The sequence below is a fragment of the Lipophrys pholis genome, assembly GCF_963383615.2.
Source record: "Lipophrys pholis genome assembly, chromosome: 1".
In the NCBI taxonomy this organism is placed as follows: Eukaryota; Metazoa; Chordata; class Actinopteri; order Blenniiformes; family Blenniidae; genus Lipophrys; species Lipophrys pholis.
This window is the reverse complement of record NC_137635.1, coordinates 36109690-36134276: the sequence shown is the minus strand read 5'-3', so window position 1 is coordinate 36134276 and position 24587 is coordinate 36109690. Positions and strand designations below refer to the sequence as shown.

Sequence of the window (24587 nt, the reverse complement as noted above, 5' to 3'; positions counted from 1 at the left end):
ATATGCAATGAGTCCATGTGAGAAACGAATGTAACATCTTTGTTAATAATTTGACCTCTTTGGAATGCACTGATAGTTTATATTTGATTGCTCTCATAATAAGCTTAGTGAAACAGGTTAATTTTAGAATCATAAGAGGCAACCAAACAACAGTGTCTTTATAGCCGAGTGACTGTGCGCAATTAAACCCAATAACCATCTAACTACAATCTGTTGTGAGACCTCTTGCTGCTGACCTGGAGAAAAAAAGACTAAAAGTAAAAATATTTTTTGTAGTCATTTTATTATCTCCAAACCTTCAAGATATATCTCCTCTGCCCTGAGAAAATGTTGTTTATCAGACTACTGGCTATCTTCCTCGTCTTCATCACTAACACGTGGCTGCTCAGCCCGGTTCGCTCTGACGCACTCAGCCGGTACAAACGCGCCTTGGCTCTGCGGGCAGACCGTGAGCTCTCCAGGCTGGCAGGTGAACCGTGCACCGTCTCCGGCGTCTGGAGATCCCGGCAACAGCCTCGCTCCCTCTCCCCGTCACAACACCGCCCTCCAGCGGCCCGTCCGTGGACGCACACGAGCCGGAGAGAGCTGTACTCAGTCAGGAGCGCTCCTGCGGTTTGTGCGGGAGGCTGCCGGTTCGACACCGGAGCGCAGCTGGTCGCTCCAGCCGTGGAGGAGAGGGGAGGCTGGGGTGACCCAGAGGATGTGGCGGTGGGAGAGAAGGATGGTAGTGACAAGTCTACCAAATCCTCCCGCGAGGAAGACACTAGAAATGACAAGAGCGATCGAAGTTATGTCGGCAGAGACGCCGCTCCGCAGCCCGGGAAGTCTCTCCTTGGAGACGCCGGGCGGAGTGCCGCGTCCTCCGGACGCACGCTGTCCCCGCACGACCCCCGCTCCAGGTCCGTCCGCAGCCTCCACGGGTCGTTTCATTACGAGGAAGAGGGCAACTCCAGCTGGGAGAAAGTTTCCAGCGACAACTTAACAGATCACAAGGGCGTCCAGGTCCTCCAGAAGCTGCAGCAGGGAGACGGAGACCAGCAGCCCTCCGCAAAGACCCCGGAGGAGGTGACGGACGACTCCTCCGGGGAGGTGGACGATGCGGGTCTGCCGGCCAGTTTCCCCGCGGGCAGCTGGGGCGGCACCGTGCCGAGAGTGCCCCCTTCCTGGATGAGCGCCCTGTACTTCAGCGGGCGTCGGGAGCAGCTGAAGGTGAAGCTGTCTGCAGGACTGGAGCTGCCCAGGGCCGCGTTCAGCCTGGAGCTGTGGGTGAAGCCAGAAGGCGGTCAGAGCAATCCTGCGGTCATAGCAGGTGGGTGTAAACTGCTCATTACTGCATCATAAACACTCATAGGTTATAAAATATACATTTCTGGCTGTTTCCTACAGAAAGCTGTAACCACAGTCTCCTGGCCACAAGTTGGACAGGTCTCTTGCATTTGACAACATAATTATTTTCTGCTTTAGCCACACTGGCCTGGTCTTTCTGTGAAGTTTTACCTTTGCTCTGGACTTAGGAATAAGTCTGTTTGTTGTGTTTTGAGTATTCTTATACCCTGTTACAAGATTAGAGCTGCAAAGTCGTGTAGTGTTTAGTACTCTCGCCTCACAGTCAGAGTGTCTCGGTTCGAGTCCGCATTGGGCTTGGGGTCTTTTCTGTGTTGGGTTTGCATGTTCTTTGTGAGCACCAGAGTATACTCCAGGTTTCCTGCCACATACCAAAAGTATGCATTTGAGGCTATTTAGTGACTCTAATTTGCCAGTGGGTGTGAATGTGAGTGTATTTGTCTGTCTGTCTGTCTGTCTGTCTGTCTGTCTGTCTGTCTCTTTGTGTTTGCTCTGTGGTTGCCCATGGTCAGCCGCGGTCAGCTCCAGCCCCTGAGGCCCGGAGTTGGACGGAGCAGTGTAGAAGATGGATGAATGGATTTTAGAAGATATCTTTGTTAACATGTCAGTCTGATCCGTCGGTCCATCCAAAAATGCATGCATATTCACAACTATGGGTAAGTTAAACTGACCAATTAACCTCAAATGTATGTATTTTTTTTTTTTAATGCTGTTGGAGAAAACTTGATTATTCAGAGAAAACCCAGGCACGCAAAGGGAAAACATGTTGCCCAGAAAGACCTGGCCCAGATTTGAACTCACAACATTTTTGCTATGTAGTGAGTATACTAACCATTGCACCACCACCACCCTGCCAGTTTGGCCTGCATCTTTTTTTTTTTTCTTCTTTTTTCAAATTGGTATTCAATATGTCCAGCCCTATTGCAGCAACTTGTCCGTGCCTGTTCCTAATATAAACAAAGGCAAAACAGTCTCTGTTGCCAGAAAGACATGTTGATTAGATAATAGCAATATATTCACTGAGTGGACTGAATGACAAACACTTTTAATAATCAATCAATCATTTGGTTGAATAAAAAAAACAATATTACATTACAATCTCTATTTATCCATAATAAATATGAGGCTGACGAGAAACTGTCACTGATGACAAGTTGGTACATCTCATCCTAGTCAGACATGAATGAATAAATGAGTCAATCAATAGGGATAAACATGATAACTGTCAAATTACTATCTCATTGTCTTTTTATTCCTAAAGTGAGTTGAGTTTGTCCAGTGCTGATTAGGGTGTTCTGTATGCCAGAAGTGTAATAGTCAACTAAGTGCACATTAGTCTGCTGATATCTTGTTTATTTTTTTTAATAGTGGTGTGAAGACCTCACCAAAGTGTATCAGTAAAACACTTTATCATTGATACCCAGCTCTTACCCAGTTGTAACCCAGTGTAACCTCTTGACCTTGGTATTTTCGGGGGTGTTTTTTCACACCCACTGGCAACAGTGATAATTATGATTGTAATTGGATAAAGACGAACACAATGATGATGCAGTTATGATGAGTGTGTCTCAGTAATGTTTTTTGACAGTGATAATACTTTCTAATACTGGTAGTTATGGTGAGAAGGACAATTAACAGAAACTATACACAAAATATAAGAAATAAGGAAGTCTCTGGTTGGTATATCATTTCCTTGTTAACAATTCTTTTCAAGACAATTGCATTCCAGCGTAAAGTCTGATCATATCCTCATTAAATGGCGCCACAATAATAAGGACTGTACATTTAATGAACTGAGTATGTGTTGCGCCCATGAAAAATTTGTTAACTCTTCTTCGCAGATCACAAACAGCTTTTCTTTTCTCTTGACTCTTGTCTGGTGTTGTTTGGTTGATTGGAGGTGTAGCGGAACCATACACAGCCACAGTGGCCTGGCTCCTCCTTATTTATGGTGGTATCAGAGATGAACTCTCTGATGGTCTTTGACTGTCAGGAACTGGGGGCACCCAAGGCTCAAATCTAGATTTATTAGCAAAAGCATGGAAAAGGTAGTTCGGAGAAGATTTGGCTAATCTATCACGAGAGAAACATTTACTCAACTCTGCTGTTCATTCAACAAATACATAGTCCATACAAAGGTTTTAACATTTTATAAAGAACTAATCAAACACGATTATAAATAAGATCTATTACCCTGAACACAAAATTTAGTTAAACATCTTCGTCAAAGTAACAATACCTATCAGGTTAGATGAAGACACTTACTTGGACTGATGATGGTGCTGTTCTTTACACAACAAAAGACAACTCAACATTGAGGTTATCTTATAATAAGTGATTGAAATCATAAAATGCCGTGTTAAAAGTCCCATCTGCTGATCATAACGTTCTTTTAATGACATTTTTGTCACAGGGAATTTAATCATATTATGAAAGGAAGGGAATCTACATATACAAGTACGCGGTCAAAAACCATAAGAATTCCCAGGGTGTGTTTGAATCAGCCTCACTTGCCTGTGGGATTCCATTGATTCTGAGCAGTGGCTCCAGACACATTGATCCAATGAAACCTCCGTTTCTACAGGCCCTTCACATAAAGATGAACGTTGCTGTTTTTCCAACGTCAAGAATGTTGCATTCTGAAAAGCTGACAGAACAACACGTACATCAAACAAATTGAAGAGGATAAAAGCACAACGGTGCAGCGCTACAGCTGTCCAGATATTGAGGGAGACCACAAACTGTTACGTCCGCTCACATTTACTCTGATCAAAGATCCGACTCCATTACTCAACTTTCTTTCCCCTCATTGCTTCCTTATGTGAGGGCGGCATTTTGTGGCATGGGCTTTTCTCTTTGTAGTGTCCTGGAGGAATTTGACAAATACCGTACAAAGTCTATTGTTTCTGTTTATAGACATGACATTGACATTAGTGTGACTTCAAATCTTCACTGCGATCTTATAAATAGTAATTTTACAGCATTTGGATAAGATTTAAGTTTATACTGATACCTGATAAAACTGGCCATTATTGGCTCGTATTAGTCATAATTTACATAGATTGAGCAACTTCCACAAAGTGCCACAGCACAAGATTGACATAAATGATCAAAGTGTGAGCTAAAATCTCAACAAATACACAAGTTCACCTCATGTGGTACTATTCCTTCTCAACAGGAGCTCCGGACATGTTTTTATTTACTGAGGATTCAAATAGATTTTTTATGTCAAAAGCAGAATTTGTTGGACTATACTACAACAGTTCAGCCTCGCAAAAAGCCAAGATCTTTAACTTAGTATATAATTAAAATTACTTCATTGGAAGCTTAGCTGCCACGACTTTGTATTTCCATTAAAAATGCATGCCTGTTTTAAAATGTATATTTGCAAACTTACAGCAAATGATATTCTTCATCATCTAGCTTTTATTGAGAGCGAATAAGAGCTATTGTACATTGGATGAACCAGTTTTGGCTTGCTCCACACATTCCCATTGCCACATTTATGAGTGTTATTGTGTGCCCAAACTATTTTGACTATTTCTCCACCGGTTTGATAAAAGTTGAAACTAAGATATTTGCAGCCACCAAAATTAATAGCTTACAGTTTTATCAAAGCTGGACTCATCAGTATTCTCACCAGTAAGTAACAACCAACATTGTGTCTCAGTTTTGAAAAGCAATTATCCATTTTGGCCTAATTGTTTGCATTTAGCAACAGAAAAAAACTTATTGGTCATTAGAATTGGTGGAGAAACATGTTGCCAAGCTTGTGCTTTTGCTGCCCAATGTTTGCAAAATGCGTAAGTCGACAATCATTCAAATGTTAATACAATGATCTTGTAGACTTAACACTGCATTATCCCTGAACATCATTACATTTTGTTTAAAACAAGTAAAAAAGTACTTTTATCGTCAATTCATCTGATTTGTTTACATATTCGCAGTTGATTTTCATGTAGCACCTTTGGGATTTAGTTGGTTACACAGACATCCGATACTGATTTGGCTTGTTTACTTACTTACTGTACATTTTGTACAACAGTTGCCTACATGCAGTGTAGCCTAACTCTTGGAAAAGAGAAAGTATCCTACCTACCGTTTCCTTCTTTAATGAACAAAAGTCTAAAGTAAAAATGGCCCATTCATATCCACGGGAATATTTTGCTACAGTTGGCCACTGCGCGCGCGCGCACACACACACACACACACACACACACACACACACACACACACACACACACACACACACACACACACACACACACACACACACACACACACACACACACACACACACACACACACACACACACACACACACACACACACACACACACACACACACACACACACACACACACACACACACACAGCGCTGAGGAGGGTGAAGGGGTTCCCTGACCCTTTCCTGTCCCAGTGTTTGACATCTGGGGAGCAGATGTGGGTCTGAGTCTGTGTGTCTTTTGCAACAGCAGATGGAAACATCAGGTCCTTGTCTTGGCTTAGTGAAATACCTCCATCCTCCTTCCCCTCTCTGTTCTCTCCTGCCGCCTCTGGCTCTGTGTTGTCTCTCTACTTTACTCTCACTATCTTTGTGTCAGTCTCTGCACCACACTCACTCCCATTGATATAGATGCATACTCATGTAGGAAAGTTTAGTTATTTTGGTGATTATCAATACATTTGTTGTGATAGTAATCAAACATTCTAGGCCTACTTTTCTACAATTCTGCAAATCTATGATGAATTGCAACAATATTCTTTCTTTCCTTACTAGGTGTATTTGACAACTGCTCCCACTCATTGAGTGAGAAGGGCTGGTCAGTTGGATTTCGCACTGTGGATCCTGCAGGCACCAAAGATGTACGGTTCTACTTTATGCTTCGAACAGACCGAGCTCCAAAGTCCACCATTGTGTATAGCCACCAGAGATACCGAGCCAACGTCTGGACTCACCTGATGGCCGCTTACAATGGCCACAACATGACCCTATATGTTGATGGAGCCAAGGTGTGTGTGGCTTTGGTGCAAGCTTGAACTTCATTCAGTCAATATTACATCACAGCCCAATATTTCACAGTTGATCATTGCTGATAATGTCATGGGAAATTTCTCTTTGTTTGTCCCAGGTAGGAGAAAGCAGTCTTCAGTCTGGGAATCTCTACAGTCCCTTCATGAAGACTTGCAGGACCCTCTTTCTTGGCAGTAACCAATCCGATCAGGGACACAACTTCAGGGGTCACATAGGAGGTGTGGTTTTGTGGGCTTATGCCCGCTCCCACGAGGACCTGCTGAAACGGCCACTTCAGATTGACAAGAGCGTGCCCATTGTGGCTATGTGGGCTGATTTTACAGATGTAACTGACTGTCATTAATGTCAATCTTTATATCTTAATTTTATGCAGTGTATCAGTATTTGAACATAACATTTCTTTTTTTTTTACTTGCTTTGATCTTCAGGTAGAACAGCTGTGGATTCCATACAAAGCAGGGCTTCATCCGACCATTATCACAGCTCCTGTCCCTGAACAGGAGCATGTCTCCCCTTTCCTGCCACCACCATGTGGGCTGACACTTTGTGACAATACAGACATCATCTTCGGCTACAACAACAACTGGCAGCTTCGTACCACCAAGCGAGTTCGCTACCGTATTGTCAACCTCGCCAATGATGACGGCGGAAACCCAACGGTGACCCAAGCGCAGATCCACCTTCAGGACCTGGCTCTGACTGAAGCCTTCCGGTCGTATAACATCACTTTGGATCTCAGTGTCCACACTGTCAGAAACTCCAGCCTCCGGGAGAGGTTTATTCTCAGCAATTGTCGAATCGGCAAAATTGGGAACCGCCATTGTGACCCTGAATGCGACCACCCAAGGACGGGCCACGATGGGGGAGACTGCCTCAGGCTTGGCCCCTGCTATAACTGGAAGAGACAGGATGGGGTTTGTAACATGGAGTGTAACAGTATACACTATGACTATGATGATGGAGACTGCTGTGACCCGGAAATCACCGACGTCCTCAAGACCTGCTTTGATCCTGAATCTCCTGACAGGTGAGGTTATGAGTGAAGATTGTGTCATTTTGCTGCTCTGAGTTTCTTCCTCTCTTTTTTTTTTTTGCAGAAGCATTAGTCTTATTATGACCACTTGCTTTCCAGCAGCTATTTTTGGAATGCTGAAGAGTGCTGTGCTGCTGTTTTAACCACTGGAAAATTGTTTCTGCAAACAACATTTAGAAGCTGTCTCGAGTTCATTGAGTTCACTTCAGACCCAAGATAAAGAAAATTAAGTCAAAATGGAATCTTTCAGAAGCAGAATAACTTTGAATGTGAGGCTTTATCGATTGAGTTTTAAATTGCTTAAAGCAAATTGAGATTTGGCGTAAACCAGATTTTAAGAGTAGTACTATTGTGTGTAAATCCATATCATGGATGTAAAGTGAAATTATTATCGTCAAAAGTTAAAATGACATTGTTGGACGGAACAAGGGAGGAATAATCTGGGGATATTTGCTTTAATGCACTCATAAACATTTTTTCTCCAGAGACATTCATTTTCAGGACGTCAACAGGCTCTGCCTGCAACTCATTGCCAAGACTTGTACAATGAACAGCTCAACATGTTACATGTACAAATTGGTACTCTCACTTTCCCCGGTGATTTTGCAGGGAGCTCTGTGAAGTGGAGATGGTAGGTGAAGAGGCCAAAGTACACACTTGTTTTTCCTAAACAACTCTAGCGGCAGCCCCGCTGCCTTCCATTTGGCCTGACAGACGGGCTCATGCAGAGTTCCAAATAGCTGGCATGAAGTCTCGCCATGAGGTCGCCGGTCCATGTTCTTAAAGACCCAATGCTTAATCCAAATTGTAACCATAAGCTTCACACCGTGCCACTGGGTGACAGGAGATGGGAGCTGAAGCAGTTTTTTAAAACGATAGATTTAGCATTTGATTTCTGGAGTTGACAGTGTGGCAGCTCAACACAAGAATGAATTATGCTTCTTAATACTGTGAAGTAGCCATCTTTTCCATTTGTGCTTTGGTAAATGGACCTCTTCTTTCCCGTATATAAGCTTTTTGTATCGAAAGTAAAGATGTAGTCTAAAAATCTTTATCTTAGAAAGAGTGAAAACAATATTGAATCAAAACATATGCTCTACATGTCAGCGACATCATGTCAAATATCATTGAGATAACATGGATAGATTAAACACACATAATGGGTCCAAATAAAGTTAGCTACCTTAGCATTCAAGTATTTGCAGAGCAAACAATAGCTTAAACATTTTTTTTTGTGTGAAAAGTCAAAGTTAAAATGATTTTTCTCTTGCAAGATTTTAACTTGTTCAGTAAGTTTCTAACAAGTAGCCTTTTGAATCAGTTGACGCTCTCAGAAGTAGTTCTCGGCTTCAAAAAGCTCGATGAACTCTGGTATACTGATTATTCTTTCGTTAATTCAGGTCTGTCACGACATCACGTTCACTTTCGGTACCCAGCCTTTGAGCCACGCGGTGTGCTATTCCACTGGGTAGCACTCTGACCTCATGGTGAGAATTGCCCCCGGTTCTCTGTGGAATTCGTATTTTCTCCCTGTGCACTTGAGTTTTCTCCAGGTGCTCCAGATTTCTCCAAGCGTCCAAAAAACATGTGTTTGAGGTAAAGTGGCAACTCCTATAACGGCTCGTAGGTGTAAAGTGAGTGTGGTTGTGAGTCTCTCTGTATTTGTACTATGATGGACTGGCAACCTGCCCAGAAGCTATCTTGCTTTCACCCAGAGTCAATTGGAATTATTGTGAGTGCCCTGTGCCACTTTTTCCCAAAATTTTATTCAAATTTTTACTGTTCTTGCTGGTGACATTATGGTCAGCAACAGTGACCGATTTAATTTTATTTTTTATTATTAATATTCCTTGTCAAACTGATGGAACTTTGTTTTAGTCAGGTTTTCCTCTCCCCACCATGTGGTGCAATAAGTAACTACATTGCAAATTTTTAAGAAGTCGTCTGTGTTTTACTCCTGGGTGTAAAGACTGTGGCTGGAATTCTTTATTAGGTGTTGACTTCCTTGACATGAAACACAGTGCACTCTTGAGCAGGGTATCTACATTTTCAGTAGCTGACAGAAACCTACTTTAAACGGACAGATCCCAATGGCCAACAGATGGAGCCTTTGGCTGTACTGTGATGCTCCAAGGTGTGAATTTGTGCAGCTGTATGAATGTGAAACAGGCTCTTGCTGGGGAAAAAAACAAAACAACAAACTCCCCCAAAACCCATTACTAAGTTTACCCTTATTGGGAGATATAGGTAGAAGTTGAAATTTCAAAAGAAATTCAAGAGAAAAAAAATCCTTGGCTTGCATGTGGGTGGTCTCATTGCTTGACCATATGTAGGAAGTCCTTCAGGTGTGTCAAAAGTGGATGTTAATTTATGTTGCCTTGTCATGAACTTGGTGAAATAGATACTGGGAGACGGGCAGGAAAAATGTGGTGAATAGTTGTTATGGTCAGATGTTCTCTATCTCAGCCTGAGTTCTGTACCCTGCAGAGACGAGATGAACACTAATGAAAAAAGCCGGAGAGCAGGCAGCCCTCTGCTACATTGTTTTTCACCGGCACAGTGTTATTCAGAGGTCTGGTGGTTCCTGGCCTTAATCTTACAAAACATTCTTTAATTTATTGTTTATTATCATTTTATGGGAATTACTAGGAGTTTTTCAAAGAAAAAGAATGAAAATGTGTTCATTGCACTTAGATTAGGGCAATCATTGGAAGCTGCTTTCGTGTTCGAATCAGTCTTTTTTCTGTTTTTGTTTTTGCATGAGAGTCAGTCCTATGATTTCTGCTGTTTAGATATCAAAGGTAAAACATTACCTAATGTGTGCACTTGAGTGCAGTAATGTAGGTCTTGCAGTGAATCTTGCCGCAGTTCCTGTCTATAAGCTCCCGACCCTCCACTGAATACTACATGAAAAGCTCCCACCCAGGAGACCAGCGTGTCGTAAAAACTGGGCCTAGAAGACTTAACAGTAGTGTCGGTCTTCTGGAAAGGTTCTGACTCCAGTTTGTTGAAAATGTTTCTGTCTGTGAGTGTTTCAACATGCCGACATGCATGTGTGTATCTGTGTACCTGGAGCTCGACTCAAACTTTCTCAGGTGGAGAGAGAATTAATGTGAGGATGACATTTCACTGGCACTTGTGGAGCACTGGAGCATTTTTATGTTTGGGATCTGGGTTTTTGATATCCCCCTCCCCACCCTGCTTCTCTCTGAGCTCTTGGCCAGGTATTCAGACTGTGTGACCCTATATGTGTGCAGCTGCTGTGGGCCAATACAGAGCCAGAGGTTTGTGAAGCCAGCTGCTGTCACAACACAAATTTGTTGTCGAAAGCCAGTCCTGGTGCGATGGCCAGGTATGCGGCAGATTTTGGCATCACATTAAAGAAAGGAGAACGGGAAGTGGAAAGATGGAGAGGCAAAGAGAAAGGCAAGGGTGGAGATGGAGTGATGGGGTGGGAGGGGACATCATGTCCATTTAAGCTCAGACACATGTCCAGGATTTGCTAACATTTTTTGGTTGGTTAATCCTTGACAGTGCACTTGAGTGCAGAAAGCTTCAGGAAATCCCAGTGAAAGAAGTCTGTTCCAGCAATCGCTTGATGCTTAAAGCACACACAAATCTCATCTGTAGTGATTAATTTAACTCTAATTCTATCCAGGTCAAATTCTATTGTGCTCATGTTTAACTTACTGATAGAAGTGTAGCTGGATTGTTTTCACAGAACAAAGAATGCACCTTTGCATCTGAGGGAGGATGAATTGTTTCTGTCAGTTTATCCCATGATGTAACCAGCCTTCGGTAGCATTAATGCCAACTCACGCAAGGCGGTGCATTACTTTTGGATTAAGCGAAATTCTGGGTGTGTCACAAAAAATGCTAATGGCATGGAAACTTTTCGTGATGCTCTATTCTGAAAATCATCACGGCAGCCATTGTTGTTTCAGCTCCATTAACGACAAAAAGTCACAATGCCCTGGTCAACCGGGGACTGCATCTGCAAGTCCCTTTGCAAGAGTGTCTAACTTATATGACAAGTCAGAGAGCTCTTCACCTTTTAGTCAAAGTTTATTCTCTCATTGCCACTGCAGTGTTTGGAGCCATATGTGGCTCTAACCTATGTAATGTAAACACACCATTCAAACGAGTTTAGTGCTGCATTTCAATTATTCCCTTATTATTTGTGAATTCAAGCTTAGACCTACCTCATATTTGCATTTGCTGAGCCCTACCTATTTTTAGTTTAAAGGGTAACTTTTAATGATGGATTTACCCATTTGTTTTCTCTTCAGAAATTATTAGGTCCTTGAGTTCATGCAGAGATTGTCAGGGGTCACTTCGAAGTTACTGAAGGTCACCAAGGTATGACAGTTCATGAGTCATTTCCTCACACTGTGAAGAACTACATATACAATAAAAGTAATTTCTAGTGTGATTTTACCTTCTCCAAGTACCAGTAACTTATAATTAGCACATAACAGAAGCAAGTTTCACAGTTAAGTATGTAATCTCTTACTGGTGTCTTATTTTTAGACGTTGTACTCTGATTCTTAATGGCTAAATGTAACTGAATTGTTTTGGGGAGTAGTATTTAAAATGGTTGGACATCTACAATTATAAGTAGTAGCTCACCCCAACCGGCCAGCAGAAAGCCTCCACCTCTGAGTCTTGTTTCTGCAAAGGTTTCTTCCTGTTCGAGGGAGTTTTTCCTTTCTTGCTCACGTGGATCTGTTAGGTTTCTCCTTGTAAAAAGCACCTAGAAGTGATTGTGTTGTACTTGGTGCTCTATAAATAAAGTTGAATTGAATTGAATGGCTGCACATCTACAATTTTAAGTAGTGACCATGCAAGAGCTGACGCTGGTGTTGATCCACACAGTGTTTGACTTGCCCCCAAATTTAGGTAATTCATAACCACGGCTTTCAATTCAATCATACAGAGCCATTTCTTTTTTGTCAGGTTGGCTGTAATCTTGCATTGAGGCATCCTCTAAGTCTCAGAAGTTGAAGAGTCGACTCTTTAGTGGTCAACTTTCTGTCACTTGTAATTGCTCAGCTTAGGGTGATGGATACTGCATGCAGCCTCGACTGAACTCCGCTTCAGTCATGTAGTAGGAGCAGGGTTCTCGTGAAGCATCTTAAATCTTAAACCTTATTTAGTCAGGCAAAGTGCCCGAGAAAACAAGTTCTTATTTACTGTACAAGTCATGCGCTGATGGACGGATTGCATTAGGGGGAGGATTACCCACATGCAGGAGTCTTGGCTGCCGAGCAACACCTTTGGACCAATTTAGATGTGAAGTACCTCACTTAATGCTCCTTCGACGGTGGTGTATTGGAGCATCGGGATCATTGCTTTCACATTCATTTATTTAGATTTGAAAGCTGACGTCTTACGGTGAGAAGCTCACCTGTCGGTCCTGTGGGCTGTTGGAACAAATAAAACTGTGTTGAGACATTTCATTTATGTCTCCATAAGGCTTTAAGAAGTGCACAATGAAACATTAATCTATTAATATTCCTTAATAATCAAGAAACACCGAAATTGACAGTGCTTGCGTGATGTGAAAGACAACAAGTCTGCACAAATAAAACCGTTTGCATGATTCGAGCATTTACTTGAATGTATTATTTAAAAAAAAAAAAATACAAAGTAATTTGACCTAATGCTACAATGACATGCCACTGGAAGAATACAGGTACTCATAGAGATACACACAATCCACTGCAGACATATTTTTCATCAAGCCATTAGGACGCTCCAGAAAACCATAGGAGACTCAGCCAAAAGCTTAAACTGTCTGGCACACAGGGGTCGGGTAGTGAGTGAGACTGTGCTGCAGAGCTCTCAGACCCAGTCGGGCCTAATGATGAGAGGTGCAAAAGCTTTCCAGCTATGAAAGCAAAGGAGAAAAATGACATGTGACATCACTGCAGCCGAGGAAAAACAAACTTGGCTTCACGCATCAAAGGGTAATTTATCACAGACAGAGAGAAAGATGTGGGAACGATGTGCCGTTTGGGGGGGTGGTGGTGGCGGTCCGGGGGGGGGGGGGGGCAGTAGTCTGACCAATTTAAATAGTTAAGATTTATTTTGGGTGATGATTGAGTGAAACGGACTGTTGTCAGCTACAGAGGTGCCTTACGCTGAGTTGCACGGCTCATAAGACTAATTTGTATTACCAAAAGCACAGATTATATATTCATGCTCAATGGGATTTGAAGACGATTTTTCAACATATTTGTTTTAACGCCATGATTAGAACATTCAACTCAGTTGCTCTGAAAGGGCCCCAAATGCTTTTAGCCTGGTTCAATGTACACGTTAAACATCAGTCTTTGCGTTGCCGATATTGCTGACTGACTGGCTACATAAAATCTGCTGACAATGAAGTGAACACTATTGAATAACTTGTTTCAGTGAGTCAAGTCAATTCATGAGGCAGATCAGTTGGACGGAGGAAAAGTAGACAGCTTAAGGATGTGAGTAACACGAAAGAGAGCTAATTGATAGCTTTGAGACAATTAGATCAACTTTTTTCCCAAAATGACCAGTATTATGGAGAGTTGTCAACCTCCAAAAATGTTCCAATAAAAAAGAGAATGTACGAACTGGCGATGGGGTGGTCCGATTTTTATTAGCTTGATTTACAACGATTTAACAATACCCTCACAATATCTCCCACCAGCTTTTTGCGGGTGACACCGTGTCAGGCAAAGCTGGCACATATTAGCTGAGCAAGCTCTTTTCCTCTAAGTTTTTAGAACTAATTAGCGTGTGTATTCCCACCGTGTTGACTCACATGTTTATATATCTTAGACTTGTTCTTTTGCATTGTGAGAAGAGCAGCTCTCCAACTGTGTTGTACATTGTGTAATGATAATAAAGGCTATTTATACTATATTCTATATAGACACTTTTTTGCCTCAGCGAGAACCATTTCATACAAAGGAAGAGCAGAGGTAGAAAGACACTGGAATACAGTTTCAGTCGCTGTGCCATTCATATAGATATGGTAGAATAAACTTGGAAAATTCAACAAGTTGTGTGAAATTTAATGGAGTAATAGAAGAGGATGACCAACTCAGACAAATCATGTGGATAGGTTAATGCTGTTTATCCACGGGAAGCAAGCAGTAAAATACACTACAGTTAAAAGCCAAAATCAATTAAATCGATCTGGTAGAATAATGGCGTGGGTAATATATTATATATATATTATATCATGGGATTCATGAGATTCATGATTTGACAAATGCGACCTATGTATATAACGTTGCAGGGCACAGTATTCAATGATGATGAAAGCTTTATTCAACAGGATCCCCCCATAACAAAACTTCAAGGACTTAGTCACCATAGCCCCTAAATTGTAGTTACAGTAAAATTAAAATTAAATACAACTTGAACCTGATGTTTAAATATTATATGTAAGGCAGCAACAAATGTCATTATAAGGATGAAATGTAAAAAAAAAGTTCAGTATTGTATCCACTCTTGTATAGTGTTTATAGACCACATGACACAAAATGTGATCCACTATTTGCATTTGTTTTTTCTTTTTCCCGTTTCTACAGAGCATATATGAGTGTGCAAGAGTTAAAGGAGATTCTGCAACTGAGCGGCACAGACACACTCAATGTTTTCTTTGCCAGCAACTCGGTGCGTGAAGAGCTGGCGGGAGCTGCAACCTGGCCATGGGCAAAGGAGGCTCTTACTCACCAAGGTCAGCTGATTTCTTTCATGCTAAATTACAACTATAGCAGTTATTTTTTCCTTTATTTCTTTTTTGTTTTGTTTGTTTCCCAGTTCAATTTCTCCAGTTTTCTCCCTCATTTGCGCTTTCTCATCTTCCATTTCTTACAAAGTTGCTGTTATGTTTTCCCTGTGGACCTCACGCTTGCTTCTATTGAGCCATCACTTCATGTTTTGCCTCAACTCTCCATTATTTGTTGTCTACTTTGGCCAAGTAAGATGAGGAGGGCATTTTGAGGCTGGCAAATATTTTCCTCCTCTAATCATTAGGAAATCTTTCACTGGAAAAGGATAATCAACCCAACAACAACCAAACAAACAAACAGTAGTGTTGGCTTTTTACCACTGTTACCACCCATGCAAGCAAGCCAGTTGGTTATTTCATTCATTTATGCATTTTTCTCTTTTCATATAGGCTGAATAGAACTGTAGTAGTGCGTTGTTGTCTGGGCTGGAGTACCTGGTAGGCTTCATGGCCTTCCGAAAGTACTTTGTGTTGTTCACCGATTTCCTAAGTTAAATGTTATTGTTATTCATCCCTGTTTAATAGGAACTGTCACTGAAACAACTGCAGTTGTCTGGAGCTACCCTTGTGGTTAGCTCTCTCACCTCACTGTAAACACCCCCCCCCCCCCCCCCCCCCCCGTTCAAGTCTGGACTTGGGCTTCTTTGTGTTGTGTTTGAGGATAAATTGACCATGAGATTGAGAGAGAGAGAGAGAGAGAGAGAGAGAGAGAGAGAGAGAGAGAGAGAGAGAGTGTGTGCCTTGTGATGGACTGACAAGCTGTCTGGGATGTACCTTACCTTTCCCTATAAATTCTCCAAGATACTGTATAAAATGGTCTGGAGGAAGGATGGATGGACATTTTTATGTGTTTTCATGACACAATACTAAAGGAGGTAGATGTCGCATCTAAAAATAAAAGCACTCACTATGATATTTCACATTTTGTGACAAACCAAGTGTGTTTGCAATGTTTGTGAGCGGTTTTTATTACGGATGCAAAGCTGATTTATAGAAAACGATAAAAAAAATCTTTGTAATTTTTTGTTTTCAATCAAGAACACATGATTGTGCCCAAGGATTTGGATTTTCACAGATGCGTAATATAAATTGCATTATTTTATACCAAATATGTATGTAAATGCTTTAAATGCACATGCCAATAACAGAAAAATCACTCCAAAAATACCACCCTGCTCTGATATATTGTATAAAAGTTTTAATTGAAATAGTACTGCTTGTCCTCAGGTGGGATGGTCTTGAACCCCTCGTACTTTGGTACCACGGGCCACCATAACACAATGATTCATGAGATGGGGCACATATTTGGGCTGTACCATGTGTTCAAGGGAGTGAGCGAACGGGACTCCTGTGATGACCCTTGTCAGGTACATTTTCTACACTGCTTTTTATTAGTTCGTTCTGCATTAAATAGTTCCCATAAAGCAGAAGGCACTGTTGATTGCGCACTTAAATATAATATATCTTCTAAAATAACACCTGAAATTCAGCTTTGTGGAAAACGATATAACATAGAACAACATTATTAGTATATTCCGAGTGAATTTAGATATTTGTACCTGTTCAAGCTCTTGTCTATACTGTGCTCATTTGGAGGCTCTGACGCACTTCTACAGGAGACCACCCCATCCATGGAGACTGGAGATTTGTGTGCTGACACTGCCCCGACACCCAAATCCAAAGCCTGCCAAGATCCCGGAGCTGTGAAGGATAGCTGCGGCGTTACAACCTACCAGGACACTCCTTATAGTAATTACATGAGTTACACAGGTACAGTGTATTATCTTCAAATCATTCTAATCATTCAAATGTGAACACATGTGGAGGACATTTAGAAGTAATTCACCTGTTGATGCATGCATCTGATAACAACACTTAACCAGCATAGATGATATTATTTCCCACTTCAGTTAATGCCATTCTAGGGCAGCAATGTCTTACAATGTGTGTAACTACTGATCTATTGAGCAATTATGCACTTGAAGTCTCATTTCAGATGTTGAATTAAATGCACAAATTCAGTTAAAACCTTCAATTTGATGTTTGTTTGTTTTTTAAGCAGAATGTCTTCAGCCAAAATAATTTTTGTGTTCTTTGTCTGGAGCTCAAAGCAATATTAAATCAAATTTTGAACCAAATATTAAGCTGGACACCACCCAATGAACTCACTATTTGCAAATGTTTTAGGGCGTTCAGCTTTGCATGAGTCACTGTACGTCTCCACAGTAGATGTCTTGAAAACGCTTTATTATTTCCCATAGCTTATTAACCTTCACAATTCCTGACGATTGATCAGACTTCTCCTTTATTGCATCCCACCAGATGACAATTGCACCAATCATTTCACGCCGAACCAAGTGGCTCGGATGCATTGTTATCTCGACTTGGTGTACCAGAAGTGGCTGACGGAGCAGAAACCAGTCCCCATCCCTCTGGCCCCCATTGTGACGGACCAGAGCACAGATTCTGTCACCATCTATTGGCTCCCACCTTTAAAGGGTCCCCTTTATCAAAGGTACAATTACATGGCTACTCAATAATAATAGCAATGATACTGCTTACATTGAGTTTTGTCTTGTATCTTCACTCAGTTTCTACCAGAATATTCTGCTCAAAATATGTATTAGGATTAGTATGAGCATTTTAGCTTGTTCCATGGAAGCCTCTGTGAATTGATCATATATGCTAACAAGACAGTAATAAACAACACAGCTGTTTTGTCGTCTACATCTACATGATCTCAGTGGATTATTTGAACACATTGTCAATAACTGGTATTTACGATGATTGATTAGGATGCCAAATGGTTAAAACATTGATTGCACTTAGTACTATTGATTATTGCTTTCATGCAGCAGGAATTGTTAAATTGACAGTATATTATTCGTACTTTGCCTAAATATAAACGCTGGGTAAAAGTAATGATGGGGTTATGATTAAACAAAGACTCCCTGTGTAAGTTTGTTGCACAAACAGTTGGCCAGTGTGCAGTGGATTATGGAATTCTTAACATATAAAACTAGTTGCACCTCCATATTTGGACAAAACAAGCCAGCATTTGGCCATCAACTGAAACTCATCCCTTTCGCCTTTTTCTTTTTTTTCTTCCTAACGTGCCCACCTTCTCCTCCAGGATTTTGTCCATATCTAGTAAAAACATTTTTTGCTCTGCACTGCTACAAATATCTAATTAGCAGCCCATGCTTCCTCTTGCCCTAGCTCTTCATCCCACGTGTCTGGTGTCAACTGTGGAGACTGTGAGATAGATGGCGTCTACCATCAGTACGCCTATGAGGCCACCTCACCTCGCATATGCGACACCTCAGGCTATTGGTCACCTGAAGAGGCAATAGGTTGGTTTAATTATTATTTTATTTTGAAATTATTTGTGTGTGCCTGTGTAGTGTTTATTACTGTTTGACAGAAATTAAATTTTGATCCCACTGACATAATGTTGACATTGAGTGTTTATGGGTAGGAAAATGAACTAAAGGCAAAAAAATACATTTTGCCTTCCAGGTTTGTTTGAAGATTAAGATTATTACCATGTTAGCGTAAGGGTAGGCAAGTAGTAGTTATTACATCTATAGAACTATGGCTACAATGCAGCGTGTACGTGTGTGCGTGTGCGTGTGCGTGTGTGTGTGTGTGTGTGTGTGTGTGTGTGTGTGTGTGTGTGTGCACGCGCATGTGCATTTGAATAAACAATTCTAAACATGTTTAGAAAACTTTTAAAGTCCATTTTAACTCTGTGTTTCATACGCATAGTTTTTCACTTAGACCCAGATGTAAAACAGCAGCTCAATAATAAAAACGTTGCTTTTTTTCTCTAATGATTTCATCATTTCACGATGAACTGATGTTGTAGAAAATGGTAGCTGGAATGAGAGCTCTTGCTGTTCGTGGTCATATTAGCTCCTAAGATCTACAGTACGTTTTCGTTATATAGGCTTCCTCAATACAGCATTGACATTGAGGAATATAGCATTTTAAGGATTTAGATTTATATCTGTGTCTTTGTTTCAACAGGAGCAAAAAAAAAACCTCTCTACACACACACACACACACACACACACACACACACACACACACACACACACACACACACACACACACACACACACACACACACACACACACACACACACACACACACACACACACACACACACACACACACACACACACACACACACACACACACACACACACACACACACACACACACACACACACACACACTCCTCTTCCTTGTAAATTTCAGGTGCGTGCAAGGCTAATAGCTCCTGGAAGAGGAAAAAGCAGAAAATCATTAAATGATAATTGCCCTCCGCTACAGACCGCTCTCTGTGTCTGTCTTGTTTTAGGCAAAGCGAGAACAAGGATTATTAGAGCATGCGTCTACTCTGGGTAATGTTTGGGTGCTGTTCAAACATTGAACCTCAGTTCTTGTAACCTTACACTTCATGTAAGCACATGGTCCTTGTTATTCCAATCATAATTTCTGCAAACACACGGTTTCCTTCGACATGACATATAGAGTGAGGGGAAAGAAATAAAAGTAAGGAACATACCAAAAAAGCAAAGGGGAAAAAAAAAGAAGAAAAGAAACACAGGAGTGATGTAAAGAAAAAAAATGAATGCACAAACACACTAACACTTTCCTCTCCACTCCGTGGAAACTCTACCCAAATATGTGGAAATCCTCTGCTGGTATTTGTGCTTTGAAAACAAGCTGCAAGGAGGAACAGGGGGATTACGGGTCCCTCTTTTGCTGCGGGATCGTAATGATGATAAAGAGTCAATTACAGTGTTACTCTAAACAGTGGTATGCACATGGCTGAGGAGACAGCCTGTCTGCTGGCTGCCCTGGCTCACTTTTCACTCCGTCCCACTTCTAAACGAGGACGATGATGCGTGGGCCACTTTGTCAGCCAGCAGAGATGGGCAATCGCCCTCAGTGGGGCTAAAGGAGACAGGAAATCGGATGAATTCTACATGGATACCATAGCTGGCAGCCCACTGTAGAATTCAAAAGCAAAACATTGCCAGCAACAGAATATTGGCCAAATTGTCCTTTTACATCTCAAATAGTTGACTCTGCCAATGTCGACTGGTTTCTTGACTTGGTTTGAGTCTTTCTTCAGGCTGAGGGAAAAATACTATTTCTGAATAGTGTTGAAGACTGTGCCTCTGTTGTGAAGCATTAAATTGGTTTATGTGTTGCATCAAATTCTAAAGAAGATCATTTCAAAATGAAGGAGTTTAGAGCAAGCAGTTAAACGTGGACCAGGCAGTTCATTTTGCAATAAAGAGGAAGAAAAATTGGACCAAAGGATCAGCAGACCATGCAGGTCCTGAAAATGTATTATATTATATACTTATTAGATGATGATAGACATGTGTGATTAGAGTTTAATAGAGTATATTAAATTTATAAAAGCATACACTTATAAGAATCTTAATTATTCTAATTGTAATACAGCAATTAAACACAAGAGTTCATTGTCTCGACAGTAAATAAAAACATGAGGCAAAGACATCAATCTTTTTAACGGCTTTATCCAAACTCAGTTTTTAGGGCCTGGAACCCGTCCCAGCCAGCACGGGACAGAAAGCAGAATACACATTGGGTAATTACACCCTCAGTTTAACACGAGGAGAGAAAAAACATACTCATATATTTATAGGCAATTTAGAAGTATAGACGAACCTAAGTTCTCCAGTAGTAGGAAGAAGCTGAACGCAGGCACTTTAAGAACTTGCAGGTTTAACTCAAGCCAGGAAACAAAACAGGAAAGTTCCTTCCGTGAGGAGACAATACGAACCGCTTTTCACCAGACAAATAAGGGAAAGTGCAATAAAATCGGTCATCAATCAAAAAAATCAGAAACAGTACTGACTTTTATGGAAATGATTTATGTTTTCAATCAACATAAGTTGTACTATTTGCTGTATTGGAGTGCCAGGTCCATTCGTCTTCTACTTTATACAGGTCATGGCAAATGAATATATAAATTTAATGCTGAAATTAAGGTTTGGCTTTAATGAACAAAAACATTTAATGTTTCAATAGCACAAATATATCCAGGGCCTTCAGTAGCCATGAAAATGTGGTTAAGTTAAAGAAAAAGGTTTATAGTTCTTCTACACTTACACGCCTATTTAAAATCCAATCGTCACATCTATTACTTGGCGTCCTTTGTCTTTTTGACAGTTTGTTGGTTAATTACGCTTCCACACATGGTTGATTGGAGTGGGTGTGAAATATGTAACACCTCATCAACGTGCTGGCTTTATTTGGCTCACACCCGGAACACAGCTGATAATAACTGCACCGTAATGCGATTCCACTGTGGTAATCACTACCACTGTAACAATTAGCAACTAATTTTGCCCGGTGTAATTATGCTGCTCCTGGGTTTTTGAATGACGGCCACATTTAGGTAAGGGAGGAATGACTCGTAACTTTCACAACTGGAAAATTCAGCTCTTGTCTACTGATATGACTGAGTTTCCTGGTAGTTGTTAAAAGTAATACTTGGAAATGTATTTTCAGTCACTATAAAAAAAAAAAAAAAAAAAAAAAAAGTCTGAAGACTATCATGGCAGTGGCATTTCCCTGCCCACAGATTCATGCCCGTCATCATACTCAAGTAATACTAAGTGGCTTTTTTTTCTCCTTAATAGCCTCACTGCTTCAAACCAGAAATAAACTTAGAAAAAGCTAAATTTCAAATTTTACCAGTTAGATGTATTCAAAGAATAGTTGATATATGAAACCTTTGACTCACTGAGAGTCCTGAGGGTCATTAATATGACTGACACAAAGTTAAACAATTGTGCTTCAGCTGATAATTTTAGCTGCCTCGTTTGCGTTACCGAACAGTCCGGTCTGACGACTGGTTCACTCATTGAGTTCAGCTGAAGTTACATCAGTTAATTGGAGGAAGATGCTCTCGAAGCCTGGTTGTAATTGCTTCTGGAAACTTACAACAGCACAGCTGAGGAATACTACCAACGTGCAAACAGAGCAGCAAAAGGGAAACAAATATTTGTTCAAGCAAATGAGTCACTGTTACATAATGATATTTCAGAATGTTAATCTGTTACTAGTATTTTACTGAAACGTAGCATGTTACCTGATAACAGGTTATTTCCAACACCGATCAGGCACGTATTGTGTTTTTTTGCTCTGGATTATAATCCTGCATCTTGAGAGTAAACGTCAATAATTCAAGTCCTATTCACCTGTGAGAAGTTGTCGTGCATCAGTTCAAGAGTGCCCCCCACAATCCTTCAGTGGTGTGCAGACTGAGGCGCCACTTGAGGTGTGCGAATGGTGCACTGTGGTCTAGTTCAGTGAAATCACTATACGTGGTGTACTTTTGTATTATGTGGAGTCTCAATAGGCACATTTCAACATTCATTATCATCATGACTGAATCAGGACAGTTAAGGTATATATGATATGATGAATTGGTATATGTTGCTCGCTCTAGTGTTATGGAAAGATTGGTGTCAGTGAGCTCTCTTGTATTACATTGTGCAAATGTGTGTCTGTGTGATGTTGTTACTGACCTCAGGGCCACCTGATGTGGAGCAGCCCTGTGATCCAAGTCTCCAGGCGTGGAGTCCTGAGCTCAGCCTTTATGACACCAATGTGACGTCCCCCTGTCCTGACACCGAGGGCTGCACTCTCACACTGAAGTTCCTCTACCCGGTTGTTCCACATGCACTTACCCTCTGGGTCACGTACATCTCTTCAAGTAAGCATCCCTGCATCATTCGTGATCTATCAAGTGGCGGTAAATCTGATTCTAGGGAAAGGAATGGTGATATCTTCAAATCAGGCAGGTAATATCTACCTACTGAAGGAAATCATTGTAATTGGTGAAAAAAATGATTTAGACTGTAAGAAAATAGATTGCAGATTGGTCTTTCACACAATGCTGAGAGATTGGAAGTGTAGACAGCGGGTGTGGTGAAGGACAAATTATGTATATTTACTCTTTATGTATATCCCTAAACAGGCCAGGTATCCAGCAAACTATGGTGAAGGCAGGGTACACCTTAGACAGGTCACCAGTCCATCACAGGGCAAACACAGAGAGACAAACAGTCTCACCAGAGAACCATGGACCATTTAGACTCACAAATGACCACGCACAAAGAAAACATGCAAACCCTGCACAGAAAGGCTCCCAATAGTTGCTGAACCAGCCATGTGAATCAAGAATGCGAACCAGTACAACACAGTGTAATTAAGAGATGATCTGTTCTAGACATGGGTTCTGCTAAATCGATGCAGTTAAAAGACTCCACGAGTGTCTCAGTTAACAACATAGTATCTAAATCGACCAAAATGTGTGTTTTTTAACAGCATGTAAAAGCACAGACTTCACAGCTAAACATCCATTCTTCTTTTACATCTTTCAGACAACCCAGCCATAGCCAACATCGAGCTGATTACAGATGCAGGAAAAAGCATCGACCTCGGTCCACAGCACGTTTTCTGTGACATGGCCCTCACTGTCCGCCTCGATACCCAAAACGCTGCCATCACTGCCATTAAACTCTGCACCTTTGATGAGAAAATGGAGATTGATGCAGCCATGCTGTCCTCAGGCCCTGGTAATCCTCTGTGCTCTGGCTGTCGACCTCTACTCTATCGGATTCAGCGCCAGCCACCTTTCACCAGTAAATTGCATCCACCTCAGACCAAGCAGACCTTCACAGACAGGTAAAGGTTGGATACTTTATGTGAGAGTTTCATTCACGTCACTTGACCATAGTAATTCACAGTAAAGGGCCTGTAAGAATAAGTATTTATCATGGGATAAATGGAATTTCAGCAGGTGTGTTGTTTTTTTCAACCCGAACCTCCTAAAAAAAAAACTATCTGGACCTCTGTTGAATTTTGAGGTTGAATATCTTCATCATCGAGACAGTGCCAACTGTCTTTGCCCCACACACAGCATCTCCAGAGATCAGTAGCTCAGAGGAAAAAAAATTAATTGAGTGGGGAAAAAAAGTTATTTAAGGCCAGTATGGAGAACAGATTCCACAGCATACCTCTGTGTCCATGTAAGCGTGTGTGTGTGTGTGTGTGTGTGTGTGTGTGTGTGTGTGTGTGTGTGTGTGTGTGTGTGTGTGTGTGTGAGTGTGTGTGTGTGTGTGTGTGTGTCCTCAGATCTGCTAATCCAAAGATATCTGTCTCTTAAAAGTGTCTGGATCTGGTAGTGGTTGAAAAGCTCCAAACACAAATGTTTCCAACATGGGGATGCCGAGTGTTTCTACTGATCCAAATCTATTTCAACAACCATATACTTAATCAAAGGCCTGCTGAACTTTTGGGTTTAGGTTGAATCACTCTGTATCCTGTCTCATATTGTGGG

At 41.2% G+C, this 24587-nt stretch overlaps 1 protein-coding gene across 1 annotated transcript in view; it reads left to right on the top strand.

Annotated features, from left to right (window-relative positions):
* Nucleotides 1-327: 327 nt before the first annotated feature.
* The window catches only part of pappa2 (pappalysin 2), a gene marked incomplete at its 5' end in the record, with an annotated part of 65943 nt that continues 41683 nt past the window's right edge, over nucleotides 328-24587 (top strand). The window contains 11 exons of the mRNA XM_080459212.1: nucleotides 328-1309; nucleotides 6125-6357; nucleotides 6477-6704; nucleotides 6808-7406; nucleotides 14987-15135; nucleotides 16417-16556; nucleotides 16806-16959; nucleotides 17512-17704; nucleotides 18409-18542; nucleotides 22776-22958; nucleotides 23629-23932. Coding sequence (XP_080315338.1) covers nucleotides 328-1309; nucleotides 6125-6357; nucleotides 6477-6704; nucleotides 6808-7406; nucleotides 14987-15135; nucleotides 16417-16556; nucleotides 16806-16959; nucleotides 17512-17704; nucleotides 18409-18542; nucleotides 22776-22958; nucleotides 23629-23932 — 3299 coding nt within the window. The remainder of the gene's footprint in view (nucleotides 1310-6124; nucleotides 6358-6476; nucleotides 6705-6807; nucleotides 7407-14986; nucleotides 15136-16416; nucleotides 16557-16805; nucleotides 16960-17511; nucleotides 17705-18408; nucleotides 18543-22775; nucleotides 22959-23628; nucleotides 23933-24587) is intronic.